The sequence below is a fragment of the Camelus bactrianus genome, chromosome 11 (genome assembly GCF_048773025.1).
Source record: "Camelus bactrianus isolate YW-2024 breed Bactrian camel chromosome 11, ASM4877302v1, whole genome shotgun sequence".
Lineage (NCBI taxonomy): Eukaryota > Metazoa > Chordata > Mammalia > Artiodactyla > Camelidae > Camelus > Camelus bactrianus.
Genome location: NC_133549.1, coordinates 61,223,009 through 61,241,144, shown reverse-complemented (window position 1 = coordinate 61,241,144; position 18,136 = coordinate 61,223,009). Strand labels below are relative to the sequence as shown.

Below are 18,136 nucleotides of genomic sequence, written 5' to 3'. Positions count from 1 at the left end.
CTGTCTGTAAAATGAAGAGGATAATATCAAACTAGCAAACGGGTTGTTAGGATTAGATGAGGTTAGCATTTGTGAAAGTGCTTCTCTTCTGTCAGTTATATTTTTTAATTTTTTATCATTTACACTAAGTGAATATGCTTACTCTTAAATAGATATTTTTTAAAGGCTGAAAATAGATTTGTTCCATTAATCATACATAGTCAATTTAGGTTATATTTAAGCTATATTGCAGCCAAAGGATACTGCTAATCTAGGATAATTGAAGAGTCGTAATTAATGCCACCAATCCAGAGTCTTTAAATACTGGCTTTGTAATGTTTTAAGGAATAAGCAAATAAGACTTACTGGCTTATGACTTACTTCATCATATTAGCTTCATTTTAGTTAAATTGGAGTTGAGTTGCACAACCTGAGTGTTGAAGGTGCTTTTTTTCAAAGGTGTCAATATAGACATAAGCTTTGAAGAGTAAAGGGACAGGTGGCCCACGATACATAAAATAAGGAATCTTTCCATGAATAGTTGGAAGCCAATAAAGTTTGGTTCCGTGTTTATTTCGTCATTTTTCTTAAGTTATATTGGTGAAATGCTTATTAAAACAGGCATTTAATCATCCATTAGTATCTGAAATGCCACAAGAAATAGAAAATATGATCTGTTTTACATGGTGCTAAGTTACCTTTTTACAATAGTTAGTTACTTGCATGTGTGTGTTCTTGTTTGCTTTTTTCTTTGAAAGTTCACCATCAAATGTGTGGTAAAATGTCTATGTACAACAATCTCTCAATTAGTAGGGGGAAAATGTTTTTCCTCTAGCTCAAGTGAAATTTGGATTTTATGATCTAATATTTATCAAAAATGTATTAATACAATTAAAAGGTTTTTTTTTAAATAAGTAGCATAGTTTTTAAAGACATTAGTTGAGTCATACTTGGTATAATTGATGACATATTAATAGCAATATATTAAATAACCCATTCTTTTTGTAGGCTTTTAACTCTATTTTTAGTAAGTAAAAATTTGAGTAGCAACATGTCAAAAGGTTTTTTATTTTTAGTGATTTTTATAAAATCAGAATGTTAAGAGAATATTTTCAAGTTTGTTGATATCAACAAAATTCCCAAACCAGCTAAATTTCTATGGAGTATACTCCCTACTTAACCATCAAGTTATCCTGTAGTCTTTTCTTATTCAAATGGAGTTTCTTCAGATGGAACTCTAATTTATAACCAAGGAAATCGGTATTAATATGAACAAATTGTCGGCATTCTTTTGCATTTCAAAAATAGTTTAATATCTTTTTCTCTTTATAAATGAAACTTGCTCATTGCAAAATAAAAACTTTCAGAAGACATAAAATTATAATACAGTTAGCTAAAGAAACCAAAGTTAATACTTAGTATATATTTTGCATATCTATCTTGATTTTATACATATACACAATATAACATACATACACACCCTTATAGTCTTTTTTTTAACATTTTTTATTGATTTATAATCATTTTACAATGTTGTGTCAAATTCCAGTGTTCAGCACAATTTTTCAGTCATTCATGGACATATACACATTGTCACATTTTTTTCTCTGAGTTATCATAACATTTTGTGTATATTTCCCTGTGCTATACAGTGTAATCTTGTTTATCTATTCTACAAGTTTGAAATCCCAGTCTATCCCTTCCCACCCTCCACCCCCCCCCCCCCCCCCCCCGGCAACCACAAGTCTGTATTCTCTGTCTGTGAGTCTATTTCTGTCCTGTATTTCCTTATAGTCTTTTTAATAGTAATGAAACACATCACTCTATTCTTATTCTGTAATCTATTTTTTTTTGTCTGTGTCATTAGCTTCTTTCTATGTCTGTAAGTTTATGTCTACATAATCATTTTTCTTGACTATTGTATGGGTGTATGATAGACTAAAAACGTTTTTCTATTTTAAAACATACAGAGAGTCTGTTCTTATACATGCATTAATGTGTTTTGTTATTTATTAGACTCCTCAAAAGTTAAATGTTGGGTGGAAGAATATGTATTTTAAGATATAGAAACTATGAAAAATCTCCTATTTACAAGATCTCAAACTAAAATGACAAGAATTTTGAGAAAAATAGTTTTGGAGTAGATTGTTCAAAGCTTATGCAGATTTTTCACAAGAGTACTAGCATAAAAAATAGTAATCCTGTAAAAATACTAGACTTAAAAGACATGTTATATTTCTAATAAATAAAGTTAGGTAAATATAGAACCATATTTTTAAGAAAAAGGGAAAGGTTGCTTGATATTAGGAATGTGTAATGAAGAGTTGAGATTCTTAAATTATGGGGTTAAAAGCAAAAAGAAGACTGGGGCAGTCTAGTCAATATGAACTTGTCAGTCAGCGTGCAGTTACATTAAGAATAAAGTGGGATGGATGGCTGTTATGTCTGGTACTGTGTTCAGCTTTATTTCTATATTTGGTATTCAGCTACTCATACTAAGAAGCGCAAAAATAAATAAAATAAATGGTATATGGACCAGTATTCTGTGTTACAGTGACATTATTCACCTATTCTCTCCACGTCCTTGTGAGCTAAAACGAGTTGCAGAAACACCCAGTGTTTCGGAATAGGATATGTAGTCAAAACTACCTTTCTGAAAAGGTTTTTTTCTCTCCCACAGACAGTGTCATACATTTTTTAACTTTTCCAGTCTGATCAGCAGAAGGACTGGAACATATTTAAATTCTATGGTTCTTGAATAATGGTAAGATAGAACTCACCCCCCCCCCCGCCTCCGCCAAGTGTTTGTTTGTTTTAATGTGGATAAATAAAGGCTCCAATACTCTTGAATATAAAATATTGATGTTTGGTTTCTATACAGGGTATCACGTAGATCCTGAATAATTATAATGATTCAAAATTCTGTCTAAAACTCAAATTTTTAGCAATGATGGTAAATGTGGAGATTTTTAGGTTTTATCATAATGTATTATGAAGGATCAAGTTACCAAAATTGACAACACAAGATTCAGAATTATATTAGGGACATTTTAGAAACAGCATAGCATTATATGGTAGAGAATATAACATAAAATATTTGAAAAATATTGTTCATTTCTCCTGGTAGTATTTGGAGACAATTTTGTGGCAGAATGTGATGGTACGTTTTCCTCCTCTTCAAGCCTAATCGGTTTGTTTTTCAGAGTGTCACAAGGTCAGCCCTTGGAGGAAGTAGAGAAGCAAAGAATTACTCTTATTTGTCTCCATGTTTGGATCCTCCCCTCACGTGGGTGTGTGTGTGTGTGTGTTTTAGTGCATATCTGTGTACCTTAGGAGACAATATAAATGAGATTGTTAAATTACCTTTTCATGGAGAAAACACAGTGTTTCAGTCTTTTCTCCTTTTCATGGAGAAAACACAGTGTTTCAGTCTTTAACCAGAGATTTTATATAAATGTGTACCTCATGTTTATAATCCTATAAACCACCATTGCAAATACAACTCAAAACTCCAATTGTATTTACAGTTCATCACTTTAGTTTTCTATTTTTGTTTCTAAGTAGAAAGAAGACTCTAATGCTAAGAATATTATTTGAAAGCATATATTTAAGAATTACAAAAGATTAAAATATTGGAGTTTCCTTTTTTCCTTGTACAACTGAATCATTTTTAACCAATAAAAAATCCTAAACATCATTCAAATTTTCAGAACATCACTCCCATTTCTAGAATTATTCCCATTAGTAGTATTAAGTGAAAATAGAATTTCATTATACTGACTACTATTTACATAATTTCTATTAAGAAATTAGATTTTTCTCATGTGATTTCAAAATATGAATAATTTAGAAGGAATGAGCATTTATTGTTTCCTTGATTATGTAAAAGAAGAAAGAATAATTTATCAGCAATATAAAACATTAAGCCTGTTTCCTCTTCCTGCCTTTTTTTTTTTTTTTTTTTTTTAATATTAATGGAAGTACTGGGATAGAACCCAGGACCTCATGCATGCTAAGCACTTGCTCTACCACTGAGCTATACCCTCCACCCCTTCCTGCCTTTTGAATCTATAATTTTGTTTCTGAAAGATAGAAATTCTACTGCTTTTGTTTAAATCATAGTCTGGATTCTAGGCTTCTGAATTACCCCAAATTAACCAGGAATTATGAAATTTTATATACACAGAATTTAATAATATATTGCTTTTAATTAAGTAAAATATTTTAATATGTTTGTCTTTAAAAGATTGTACAGAGAAGTTTAAAAATTAATCTCTGATGTTCTTAATAAATCAGATATATGAAACATACGATTAACGTTGGAACACTGTCTTTGGAAAATTTCTTCTTTTCCAATTAGTGTACCTGTTTTTACCCTTCTGCGGAGTTCAGAGAAGTGGATGGTACCAAACTCTGTATATAATGAATATAATTTTCACTGACCAAAAGGAGTAAATCTTATCTTTCAAAGTGGATAATTTTTTTCCAATAAAATCAAATACATCATTATATTTGGAAAACTAAACGTGTTACAGGAGTGTATGAGAGAAAGTCATTTACTTGAGAAAACCTTAAAAGATGATTTATCTTAAATTTTTTTTTCTTTAATAATGAAAAGGATTTGGTTATTGATTCATTTTCCTGTGCTCATGAATATGCAGCAATTTATGGAAATAGAGTTTGGAGTCACAATCAATTTGCCATCTAGTTGCTTTGCATTGCATTGATTGGAAGTTTTTGGTCTTCCTTTATACCAATTTATTTGTTGTTTTAAATCATGGATAGGCAACTGTGACCACAGGCCAAATCAAACCTGCCTCCTGGTTTTTATAAGGCCTTTTACATTTTTTAACAGTTGAAAAAAACTCAAGAATAATATGTCATGACACCTGAACAATCTGTGAAATTCAGATTTCGTATAATGCCAATAGATAAAGTTTATTGGAACACAGCCATACCCATTCATTTATATATTGTTTATGATACTGTTTGGCTGGTTTTGATGTTAAAGTAGCAGAGCTGAGTCATAATGATGGAGATAGCGTGATTCTCAAACCCTAATATATTTACTCCCTTTCAAGGAAAAGTTTGCCAGGTCTTGTTTTAAATCATGAAAATACATGGACGCCCTCAATGATGGCTGCATTTAATTAAACTGCAGATGGTTTAGACAACTGTGCTTTTTGAAGACCTCTGTAGTAACTCTGTCCAGTAAGTCCTTAGTAACAAAGTGGGTTCTTTTATGAGTTACACAAGAATTGATATGGTAGCAATTGGTGTCACTCTTGATCTGTGTGGACTTAACATTCATGTTCTTAACTGTTGGCTAGCAACCCCAGGGCTGTAAGGACAAGCAGTCATTTGTAGTTTTGCCGAAGCATGAATTTAAATTATGACTGTGGCAGAGTGGTGTGGCAAAGCATGTTCAATCACCTAACCTGACATTCAGAATACAAATAGTTACTTATATGATAACTCTTATAAAATACAATCAAGTATGAGTTTTATAGGAGAATGTATGTAATATAATGGGATTTAAGATGTCATCACAAAGGTCAAGGACTTTATTGCAGGAGAAAAAACTTCTGTTACTAAGCCACACTCAGTATCAGGTTGAAAGCAGGCATTAGGTCATTTCTTTCAGCAATTGTTCAAAGGGAGAGAAATTGTTCCAGTTTTATATTTCTTCAGTCCTAAAATGAAAGTGCTATTCTAGACATCAGGTAAAGACTTTAGAGCAAATCTCTTAAAATTATTAAGCCAGTCAATTTAGTCATCCAGATAGAAACTTAACAACTGGTATACTATAACTTAATTCATGCCTCTGCTGGCTCTTGGGTCAGTAGTTAAATCCAGAATATGTGTAACATAAAGAAAATATTTGGTGAACTAGTAAGCACTTTGTTATGGTAAAACAAATGGATTCTTTATTATCTTAGAAAATGTTACATATATTTTGAGCAGTGTCATAATATTGCTATTAAATCTAGTCAGGCATATCTGAATATGTTAGTGCCGTGATCTAATTTTTTTATACTATTGTAATTGTTACTATTTTCCTTTGAACTTGAATGAAATAGAGAATTGCTTGAAAATTAGGTTAGTACAGTAACCTTACTGTCACAGTACAGATTTTAACCTGACTTTAATTTTTATCTTTTGAGGACTGCTTTTTAAAAAAAAAAGTTATCATATTCTTCTGTACACAGGGGAAGAAGTCTGCGTTTTGATCATCTCAAATAGTAATTCAGGGAGGTGTTTACCTAGAAATTCAGCATTTGGGAGTTTGTAGGTCATGACTGAGTTATATTGCCAAAACGATTGTCTTTTCTTTTAAGCTTTCTGATCATAGAATTGCATGAGTTTAACATTCTAATTCTGTTCTCTTTGATGAGTATTAGGCTATTGCTATAGGCAGAATTTCACATAACCAATGTGAGATATTCACACAAAGATAACTTCCACCTAATGTTCTTTAGTTCTTTGCTTTTTGACCCATTCTGACTTAAGATAATCTAACATTTCATTTCTTCCATATAATATAAACAAATCTGTTAAATTTTGAAAGGCAGTGACAGTAAGCAGTCCTTTTCATTGTACTAATTCAGTCCTTTCTCAGGCCTGAAAAGGAAAAAGACAGAGAGAGAAAGAGAGTAGATGAAAAGAGCCTGAGCTCTAGAGTCACAGAACTAGATTCAAAATTATAACTATGGACCTCTCTGGGTATAACGTGTGAAAGGGATGTAATCTCAGTTTTACAGAATTGTTAGAAAAATTGGTAAGTATGGAAAGCACCCAGCGTGGTATCTGCCATAGTATATGCGCAGTCATGTTAGCTATTTTTCTATTATTATTTGCATTAAGGTGCCCAACTAATGTTCAGTTAAACCTGACTTCTGTCTTTGCAAAAGGAGGAAAAGCACAGCACAGAAGTGAACAATAAATACAGTCCACAACCTCACTTGAGACATTGTTAAGAACTTTTCCATGTTTTCTGTGTAAATTTCTAGTAAAGCAAGTCTTGCTGAAGTGATTTTTTTTTCCCCAGTTAATCATTTGCTGAAAGTTATAACTAGCAGTGTAATACATTGGATAGTTAATGGAGAAAAGAAGTTTCACAGAGGGTACTATTGCTTCACTGTGTTGGAGTTAAAGAATACATATTTTAGTTATACAATATGAAAATTGTGTGTGGGGTAACTGCTATAGTTAATGAATGATGAAGTACTGTGCAGGTGAATTGTTTTTTAATCTCAAGCTCAAGGCACAGCTGAGGTTCTTTGTTAGTCAGCTGCATTCTGTGAAAGATAGTGAACATTCATAATCAGTTTTTAATGACAGATGCTTTTCTCTGTAAATCTGCATTATAGCCTTTATCTGATTTTTAGCACTTTCACAGCATTGTTCAGATCAATGAATACAGGCTACCTGCTAGCTACTCATAAGAGCTTTGGTCATTTATCCTTTTGTGAGCCTCTTTAAAATGGAAACGATGACTACAACTCAGCAGAAATACCTGTAATTTACAAAGTACTATATACATAGAGAAAGGCTTCAGCAACAATATGACTATCATAATCAGGCAATGTATTCGGATAATTTTTATGGGTTTTAATTAATTTTGTGATGCATGTCCTCCAATACCAGGGTTAATTCAGAATTGAATGTGTTAAGAAAACTAGTTTCTTAATTTTTTAAAATATTAATATAAAAACATACTCACAAATATAAGAGATATTAGGAACCCTGCTTTATAGATGGGGAAATTGATACATAGGAATTTGAACTTATATTAAATCATTTTAGTATATAGGCTGAAATTACTCATTTTTAATGGTATGCTTTTTTCCCCTCGGAATGAATGGGTCATTGTTGACAAGATTCTTGTTGTCTAATGATCTTAGAAATGTAAATCATTATTTTAACCTGTCATAAATTTTAAGCACATAAATTTTATATCTCAATAGTTTTAGTTATAAAATTTCACTACAGGGAACTGGTTTTACAGATCACACCTGTACTTACTGTCTACACAACACTGTCTACACAGTGCTGGCAGTGCTGCTTTAAAAGCAGTTTATATTCCCCCCCCCCAACTTATAATTATTGCTTGGGAGCAAGAGACCATAGTAAACATTGTATAATTCAGCTGTGACACCCATGTGATTGTGTGATTTTCTAGACAAGTACCCATCTTCTTTGTGCCAGTTAAATATCTAGAAAAAAAGTGAAAAGAACAATTGTAATAAAGGTAGGTGTTTAAACTAGAGAAGATTCAGGGCTCTGGAAACAAAACCAGAATTAAAATGTTTGAAGGACTATCAGGTAGGAAAGTGACTAGACTTGTGTTTGACTCCAAGGAATTAAGCTTCAATCTGTGTATGGAAGTCAAAGTGAGGAAGATTTTAAAAGAAGTTGATGTCTGTCAGAATTGTCTGGAAATGGTAATGGTTTTCCTTGGGAAATGGAAAGTATCCTGTGTTTTGTCTGTCATAGACTAGACTGTTAACCGGTGTGCATCAAGAGGGTTAGAGTCTGCATTCCCCATGGTACTGTCTGTTCCTAAAATAATGAGATTAACTAAGTGTGCAGTGTATTAAAGTGGAGTGGAGAAAAAGGATTGCTTGGAAGTTTCTTTACAAAAAGAAAGACATGTCATAGTCTTTTTTCCCCCCCAAAAAAGACAAATTTTACCTACTTTTTGTGTAACACTTTTCCACTCTACTATTTCTTCTAAAGTGGCATTTTCTGTAAATTTTCCAAGAAACAAGATTGCTAACTTTAAAGGCCTTCACTTTGGTTTGTTGGTATTCACTAGATATAAACAAAAGTATTTACCACGGTATTATTTCAAAAATACAGAATAGTCTCTTGCTTAAAGCAGTGATGAGATGAAAAGAAAAGCACTTTACTTGGATAAACTCTGGAGCAGAAGAGTGAAGTCTGATCTGCTTGATTGGGGATCTTCTTTGTACTCTTCAGTCACTTTTTGGCTTTCCCAAATTGCCAGATTATTTTTATTCACCAGATAAAATTCCCTTCATTTAGCTCCTTTCTATTCACTGGTTTCCATGATCTGCTAGTCCACTTTTAAAAGGGCCGCCAAATTGACAGTGCTGCTTTGTTGTTCTTCCCAGCTCTACTCTAGGGCTCCTGCCGCTGATCTCAAATGCAGGAGCAGCAGAGGTGCTTTGAGAGAAAGAGAACAGAATGTCAAAGAGTCCAGCGGGGGACCAACAGATTGTGGGAAACCATGTGACTGTGTGATTCACATCTCCAAGGAGAGAGAACCGGTTGTTTCTGTGTCTAGATCCACCCTGTTATGAGGATAATACCATCAATAATGTAATTTTAATTGCCTGGATGCTTTGACACTGGCTTGAAAAAATAAAACTTTTAGCAGTGAAGTTACTGGTCAGATGAGTTTGAGTAGAACTGAATTTGATGGCATTTAAATCAAGACAGTGGATAATGACTTAACAGATTAAAACTAATGTTTTAGGCATTATGGGGAGAGGGTAACTCATCTATGTATATGTGTGTTATGAGTAAAATATTCAGTTCCATTTGTTTGCTACCAACGTTATATGACCTGAAGCTATTTGGTTTGTGTATTGCTTCTAACAGTGAAATCCTTAAATAGATGACTTATGTAAGTCTTACAGTTAGAAAACACAGTAAATTTCAATTTTTGTCTTAAGACATTGTTGTCAAAGATCAAATTTTATGGATTAATTTCTTAGGCTCTGTTGTTAGGTTATTGATAATGAACTATAACTTACAATTTGCGTTTTTGCATACATTTAGATCAAGAAATTTTCTTCAGTCATTAGAACATATAGGAGGGAAAGTTGGTATCATTAATGTTAGGACAGCATAACATGGACCTTTCTTTTAATCTGTAATTCTAGGACGACATAGACAGCCTAAACCCAGTTCTCAGGGACAACGCGCAACTTCAGGAAGAAGTGAAAGTCTGGGTAAAGGAACAAAAAGTTCAGGAGATTTTTATGCAAGGTAACTGTTTTGAAGTTATGCATTAACTTTTTTTTGAAACTGGGCAATTTCTCATGTTTGGTTTTGGTTGTTCAATTATACGCAATATAAATAGAAGACCCAGTCTAGTATTTTGAGTTACATACAGTCCAGGGAAAATAATAGCAAAATCAGAATAATTTTGATAGGAAGTTGGTAACTTCTCCAGTTTACTAATTTGAGCTAAATGCCTGCAGTGAGATTATAACCACACAGGTGTTTTGTTGATAGGAAACTTTCCATATTACAGAATGCTTTAGGTGTGTCCTTCCTGAAGAAGGAAGCATTGTTTGCTGTGGAGAGTTGCCCAAAGCCACAGTTGATTTCCTTTGAAGAATGCTGTTGGTATCTGATAAAAGTGGCCTGTTTCGATCTGCCTTCCTCAGCAGTGACCATAATGCTAGTCTTAGTTTTGTTTCCGTTTTTTAGTAAGTTACAAGTTTGTCTTCAAACCAGTGAGATTTTATGATTTTTAGTGATTTCTTTTCCTGTCAATAAAATCATATATTGTAAATGTAAGCATTTTGTGAAATTGAACTGAAACTGGAACAATATAACATGAAGTATCAATATTTTGTTGAATGTTTTTTAAAAGGAATTTTACTGTTAAATTCCCATGTTTATCTCAGGCTCAACTTCCATGCCATTTAATTCAAGCATTAATTGAGATAATCTCAAAGTTGTGACTGTTTCGCTTTGTGTGGGTTTTTACAGCAGCTAATCATCTACTTATTAAATTCTTCTTAGGCTAAATATGTTTTAAACTTATAAAATGGAGAATTTGAAACATACACAGAAATAGAACCTATCAGTTAACTTCCACGTGCCTGTCTCCCAATTCCAACAACTGTAGAACTTGGTGGATTCTGCCTCACCCATACTCCCATTTACTTCCATCAGTTATCAGACATTGCTATGTTCTATTTTTAGACTAAGCCACCATACCATTATTTCACCATTATTATGCTGAAAAATTAAGTTTCTTAATGCCAGACACTGAATAGTCAGGTTCAGATTACCATTTCATAAGTGGCTTCAGTGATTTTTCACAATATTGATTTTTATTTTATTTATTTTTGATCCAAGATCCAAAAAGTATCCACAAATTGGTTGATATTACCTGTCTCTTTTTTCCTTTCCTTCCCTTTCAATTTATTTATTTATTGACGAAACCAGGCTGTTACTTTTAAAGTAACTTTTGGTTTCCTTGTCATATTCTTAGAGGTGAAAAGATTAAGGCAGTCGTCCCTTTCCATCCTAAGCAGAATTATGTGAGGCTGACTCCAAATCGTGTTTGGTGGTAGGAACGAGGCAGTTAAGATGGTATGCTGATGAGAATTGAAAATTGGTCATATTTGGAGTTACGCTATAAGCTTTTGCTACATTATATTCAGAAAAAGTAATTTAGAGTTTTTCTGCCATAGTTGGAAATTCTAAGGCTAGAATTTATATAATTGATTACAGCTATGAATGTTTAATTTACAGGTGATATGGAATACTTTCTACAGATGTGTTAATTGATTTATATTTTAGGCTAATATTGCATAGATTTTTAAAACTGGCAAATAAAGATTAAACCATTAGTTGGTATGTTAAATGTCTTAGAAATGTGGAAGAAAAGACATCAACCTAGGAACCAGAAAAATAAATTCAGTCCTAGCTCTTTCACTTGAAAGTTTATTTAACCTATCAACCTCACTTTCTTAATGTTATAAACAGGAAAACGATACCTAAGAGTTTGAGAAGATTAAATAACCATTTACAAATTTTGAAATTATCTTATAAATTGTTAATGTATAATACTGTCATTAAGGTACATAACCCCCCTACCTTTACCCCATGCAGTTCTTATTAAACTTTCAGTGTTTGATATTTTGGTACCTATAAATTGAAAACATTTTTATTTCTATTTTCTCTTTTAAAATATTTAAACATATACAGATATTCATCTTTTATTACTTAATCCTTCCCTGTTTTCTAAAGGATATCTGTCCTTTACAGATATCCTTTAGAAAGTGAGTTTAAAAGTACACCATATGTCTTTATTGAAAAAAGCATTTTAGTGACATATTTATAAATTCAGTTAGCAGTCTTTACATGTTTTAAGACTTGGGCAGCTTTTCCCAGCTGTCACAGAGGAATCAAAATTTGTAGTTGCTTATGTTAAAGTTTTGGCAACTGGAAGACTCAGACGTCAAGTTCCAGATTACCTTTCCATTTCATCTGTGAAGTAGTGTGTATGTGTTGTTTTTTGTTTGTTTGTTTTTTAAGGTCCTTATTCCTTGAATGGATACAGAGTGAGAGTATATAGACAAGATTCTGCCACCCAGTGGTTTACTGGCATAATTACTCATCATGATCTCCTCACTCGCACCATGGTCGTTATGAATGATCAGGTAAGTAGTCCAACTAGTATTTTTGAAGAGATGGTTACAATTCACATAATCTATCCCTACCCCTCCCCCCCAAAAATGGATCAACAGATTGACACTAAATTTTCATTTCTAGGTTTTATTTTGGAGTCATTAATCCTACGAAGTTCAAATGTATCTGATACTACATTAGTGTGATCACTTTACATCACAAGGACCTAGTGATGCCAAATTTATTTCAAAACCAATAAAATTAGTCCTTGAAATGGAGGCATCAGACTCAATTGTTTAGTCTTTTTTTTATCTTTAGGTCGGCTAAAACTTTCTTAAAGTCTCAGCTTTTCTGTCTCTCCAGTAATAAAAATATTTCCCATATGGTATCTTTTCGTGAGTGAAAACCTTAATGCACACTGAGTTCTTCTTACATCAAATTTCAGAACTGGTATGCTTCCTTAAGTTTTATGGTGAGTATGGTGAATATTAAGAATATCAATTTCATACAGAGTTTTAAATAAGAATCTGAAAGTCTTAATTTCAAATCTTTTAAAGCTGTAATTTATTTACCGCCCCCACCCAAATAGATTTTTTCACCTTCCTGTCTCAGCGGTGTCTGAATAAATGAGAGCCCTTCTATAAACAATACAAATGGCTTGGTTAAATTTTTTAGTCAAAATACTAAATAAATTATATAATTTAATTGTATTTATGTTTTTACCTAAGAAGTTAACAAACCTTTACCTCTCAGTAAAATTGCCTTTTGTTTTTAAAATTATTCTTTTAACCTGTCTTTTAAAAATTATTATTATTATTCATTTATATAGTTTTTGTCCTTTTCTACTTCCTGTGTTTTCTGCCTTTTTACTTTATTTTACAGCTGTCTTTTGAAAATTCATATTTTTTAAATACATTTTATGATTTGGCATTATACTTTTGAATAACTCTCATCCTTGTTTTTCAAGGTATACTTGCAATAGATAAATTTGCTTTTTAATGTTTGGTTAGCAGATATAACAGTAGCCTTCAGAAAGTTAAGAAGATAATTTTATTTTACTGGTTAAAGTTCATTTATTGTAAACCTAGCGGTGTCCTGCAAATTAAAGATCCCAAACTGAATTCTAAACATTTCTGTACCTAAAATCACATTGGCTAGCTGATTGGATTTAATTTTTGTTCTTGTTTTGTATCATGGATTAGGTACTAGAACCACAGAATGTCGATCCTTCTATGGTTCAAATGACCTTTCTAGATGATGTTGTTCACTCTTTGTTAAAAGGTGAAAATATTGGCATTACGTCACGGCGAAGGTCTCGTGCCACTCAAAATAGCAACACTGTTCACGTATGTATGCTGTTAGTGATGGATTATTGTAAAATGTTGTCCCTTAAATTACTTAGGATGAAGTGTCAACAGTCATTGTTATTTGGTTATTTTTAGGGTCATTATACACGTGCCCAAGCAAATAGTCCCAGACCAGCAATGAACTCCCAAGCTGCTGTACCAAAACAGAATTCACACCAGCAACAAAGAAATATTCGTCCAAATAAGAGGAAGGGCTCAGATAGCAGTATACCAGATGAAGAGAAAATGAAGGAGGAAAAATATGATTATATAGCACGAGGAGGTAGGACTCACTTTTTTAAAGGGAATAATAAAAAACACAAAGATACATTTAAAATATACTTACTTAATATTGAAATGAAAAATGAAACTGTTCTTTTTTTTAATCTTACAGAAAATCCTAAAGGTAAAAACAAACAGGTGATGAACAAAAGAAGGAAACCTGAGGAGGATGAAAAGAAACTAAATATGAAAAAACTACGAACCGACAATGTTTCAGACTTTTCTGAGAGCAGTGACTCAGAAAATTCAAATAAGAAAATGATAAATAATTCCTCAGAGCAGAAGCCAGAAAATGAGTTGAAAAATAAAAATCCTTCAAAGATAAATGGAGAAGAAGGAAAATCCCAGAATAATGAGAAGGCAGGAGAAGAGACACTAATAGATTGCCAGCCTTGCTGGGATCCAATACAGGAAGATAAAAAACATGAAGAAACAGAGAAGAAGAAGTCTGTTGACTCTCATCTTCAAGAAGAAATGATTATCCGTTCATCAGAACAGGCCACACTTTCTGACCATGATTCTAATGATTTGCTTCTTCAGGAATGCAATAAGGAAAAAATACATACAGTGGAATTATTACCAAAGGAGAACTTTGTATCCAGACCACCCACACCAAAATGTGTTATTGATATTACGAATGACTCTAATACTGAAAAGGTGGCTCAGGAAAACTCAAGTACCTTTGGCTCTCAGACACTTCAGAAAATGGATTCTAATGTTAGTGATTCAAAACATTCAATTGCAAATGCAAAATACTTGGAAACAGCAAAACAAAATTCTGACCAGAGCTGGGTCAGTGATGTGGTTAGAGTAGATTTAACACAATCAAATATTAGGAATGCTTCTTCAGGAAGTGATAACCTGAATATGGAAAAAGAGAAAAGTCAATATGTCTCTTACGTATCTTCTCTGAGTACGGTTTCTGTCACAGAAGATAAGCTGCATAAGCGAAGTCCACCCCCAGAAACTATAAAATCTAAACTTAATACTTCATTAGATGCTCACAAGACAAAATCCAATCCCTCACCTGAAGTTGTTAAACCTAAAATTAACCATTCTCCTGATTCTGTAAAGCCTAAGGCCACTTATGTGAACAGCCAAACTGCTGGTGAAAGAAGACTGGCAAATAAGATAGATCATGAGATATCAAGATGCAGTTTTCATCCAGTTCCTACTCGAGGCAGTACATTAGAAACTACAAAGAGCCCTCTGATCATTGATAAAAATGAGCATTTCACGGTTTACAGAGATCCTGCACTTATTGGATCAGAAACAGGAGCTAATCACATTTCACCTTTCTTAAGCCAGCATCCCTTTCCTCTTCATTCTTCATCCCATAGAACGTGTTTAAATCCAGGTACCCATCACCCTGCCTTAACTCCTGCACCCCATTTACTGGCTGGATCATCCAGTCAAACTCCACTACCTACCATTAATACTCACCCTCTGACTAGTGGTCCACACCATTCTGTTCATCATCCTCATTTACTTCCTACTGTGTTACCTGGAGTGCCTACTGCCTCCTTACTTGGCGGCCACCCACGACTGGAGACTGCGCATGCCAGCAGCTTGAGCCACTTAGCACTAGCCCACCAGCAACAGCAACAATTATTACAGCACCCATCACCTCATCTTCTTGGACAAGCCCATCCTTCCGCTTCATATAATCAGCTTGGACTTTATCCAATTATTTGGCAATATCCAAATGGAACACATGCGTACTCAGGACTTGGTCTGCCACCTTCTAAGTGGGTTCACCCAGAAAATGCAGTTAATGCTGAATCTTCATTAAGGAGGGTAAGCTTTACCACATGTCATTTATTTATTAATCAACATATACACAAGTACCTTTTTAAATATCCAATTAACTTTTTAGATTTCTTATTATAAAATGTTGTACTTTTTCAAAGTTATTTTTCAAATTAAAATGAAACTTTTGATGCTTAGTAATTTGAGGTCTGTAGAGCTAAAATCTCAGCAAAGCCGATTTCCTTATAAAAAATAACAAGTAAAATTGTTAACTTGCTTCTAATGTAACTTATGAAGAATGAATATCTTCATAACTAATTATTGTACATATCTGTAATTATTTTCCTCAGGTAAATTCCTAGAAGTGAAACTTCGGGATATTAAATTTATATAAAATTACAAGGCTTTAGATATCTATTATCAAGTTATTCTTCAAAGACAAATTGTTACATTCCCCAGCACGATATACTATATTGATGTATACTACAAGCTGTGACTCTCTAAGCCCCTTGTTCTCTTAAGGACACCATGGTTGGGGATTCCTGATACTGGGGAGTGAAGTTGGGGCTGAGATTTTCTCTGCCTGACAGTATTGCTGAAGATGGTGGTATGGAGCTCTTACTTCTTCATGGGCTATGTAGTTTTTCTAGCCAAGTTAATTTTCATAATAATAAATTGTTGTTAAGGGAATGACCAGTCCCCACATAAAAAATGGGAGAATGAGTGTCACTGTTAAATTCTAGGAGACAGCTTAATCCTTGGTGCAGACCAGGAGTCTCTTCAGGTGTTCCCTAAATCTTTTGAAACACATTTTATTTATTTATTTGTTTGTCTATATTGTGGTTGAAAAGCACATTAAATTTACTTAACCATTTTTAAGAGTACAGTTGAGTAATTTTAAATATATTTACATTGTTGTGCAGCAGATCCCCAGAACTTTTTCATCTTGCAGACTAAAATTCTGCCTATGAAATGTTAATTTTCCTCTTCTTTCCGCCCAGTTTTTGGCAACCACCTTTCTACTTTCAGTTTCTGTGATTGTCTGCTTTAGATACTTCATTTGAGTGGACTCATAGTATTTGTCCTTTTGTGGCTTATTTCATGTAGCGTAATGTCATCAGAGTTCATTGATGTAGCATGTGACAGGATTTCCTTTTTTTTTTTTTTTTAAGCTTTTTAATATTCTGTTGTGTGTATATACAGGTATCCCCTGCTATTTGAATAACTGATTGCAACTTCGGATTTCTGGATCTTGTAGAACTGTAGACCTTTTAAACATATTTGAATGATCCTTATGTGCATATGCATACATCTCTATTAAGGTTTATGGTTTATAATATATATATTTAGGCTAAAAAATTTTATAACAGTGTTGTCTTCAGTGTGGTGTCATATGACTTCACATTATCATTTTGAGATATAAAATTTATTCCCTTTATTAAAACCAAAGTGTATTGTATTTTCCCAGTATCTGACTCAACAAAGTATAACTCAACAAGGCATGTTCTGGAAGAATGGCAGTGAATCAGAGTATAGAAGCAATCTTAAGCATGTAGTTGGTTGTAAGTCTCAATGCAGGGATCAATGTCACCACATATTTAGTATGAGATGGGCAGCATGGTGATACAAAATTAATTTTGTTTTACCTCTGCACCTCCAAGTTTAATGGTCCAACAGTGTATGGCTTATAGTGAAATGGAATACAAATAAGCCTTGAAAATGTAACTTTCTGCCAAATCTAAGTAAATTGTTATATTGAAAAGATTCATTATTTTTTACACCAAAAATTGGCAAATGAACTTGATGGAATCTGGTGAAATGTATTTTAGCAACATTTTTTTTTTCTATTATCAACAGATAGTCTTTTGATGTTACAATCTTAGGAAATCTTAAAAGCTAGGTTCTCTGTAATCATTTGTGAATTAAAGGCAATGATTTCAAGACCTGCAATCAGTAAAGTAAATAACAATAAATTTCGGGAAATAACAATTTTAATGCTCATTAATTTTCTTCATGATACGGAAAAATCCCTATGACTATGTTGGCTACTTATTTGAATATTTCTAATAAAATGCATTTAGTAAAAGTCACATACTTCATAAATATACTGCTATTAAAGTCCTACTGTGATACTGTGTTTAGCCTTTTATAGTAACTGAAGTCTAATTCTTTTTAAAAATAGAATTCTCCCAGTCCTTGGTTACATCAGCCTACACCTGTGACCTCAACAGATGGTATCGGATTACTTAGTCACATTCCTGTCAGACCTTCTAGTGCAGAGCCTCATCGGCCTCTTAAAATTACAGCACATTCCAGTCCACCATTGACAAAAAGTTTAGTAGATCATCATAAAGAGTAAGTTCACCAATGCTTAAAACTTT

General features: G+C 33.0%; 1 protein-coding gene across 9 annotated transcripts in view; it reads left to right on the top strand.

The window, feature by feature from the left end:
* JMJD1C (jumonji domain containing 1C) overlaps positions 1 to 18,136 on the top strand; it is a 257,984-nt gene that overhangs the window by 207,015 nt on the left and 32,833 nt on the right. For 7 of the 9 annotated variants that reach the window (XM_074374078.1, XM_074374077.1, XM_074374076.1 and 4 more), the window contains 6 exons: positions 9,891 to 9,996; positions 12,286 to 12,410; positions 13,581 to 13,724; positions 13,821 to 14,007; positions 14,119 to 15,803; positions 17,938 to 18,110. In XM_074374078.1, coding sequence (XP_074230179.1) covers positions 9,990 to 9,996; positions 12,286 to 12,410; positions 13,581 to 13,724; positions 13,821 to 14,007; positions 14,119 to 15,803; positions 17,938 to 18,110 — 2,321 coding nt within the window. In that variant the 5' untranslated portion in view covers positions 9,891 to 9,989. Of the gene's footprint in view, positions 1 to 9,304; positions 9,325 to 9,890; positions 9,997 to 12,285; positions 12,411 to 13,580; positions 13,725 to 13,820; positions 14,008 to 14,118; positions 15,804 to 17,937; positions 18,111 to 18,136 lie in introns of those variants that run through there. The other 2 variants (XM_010957926.3, XM_010957927.3) reach the window with 2 other exon arrangements.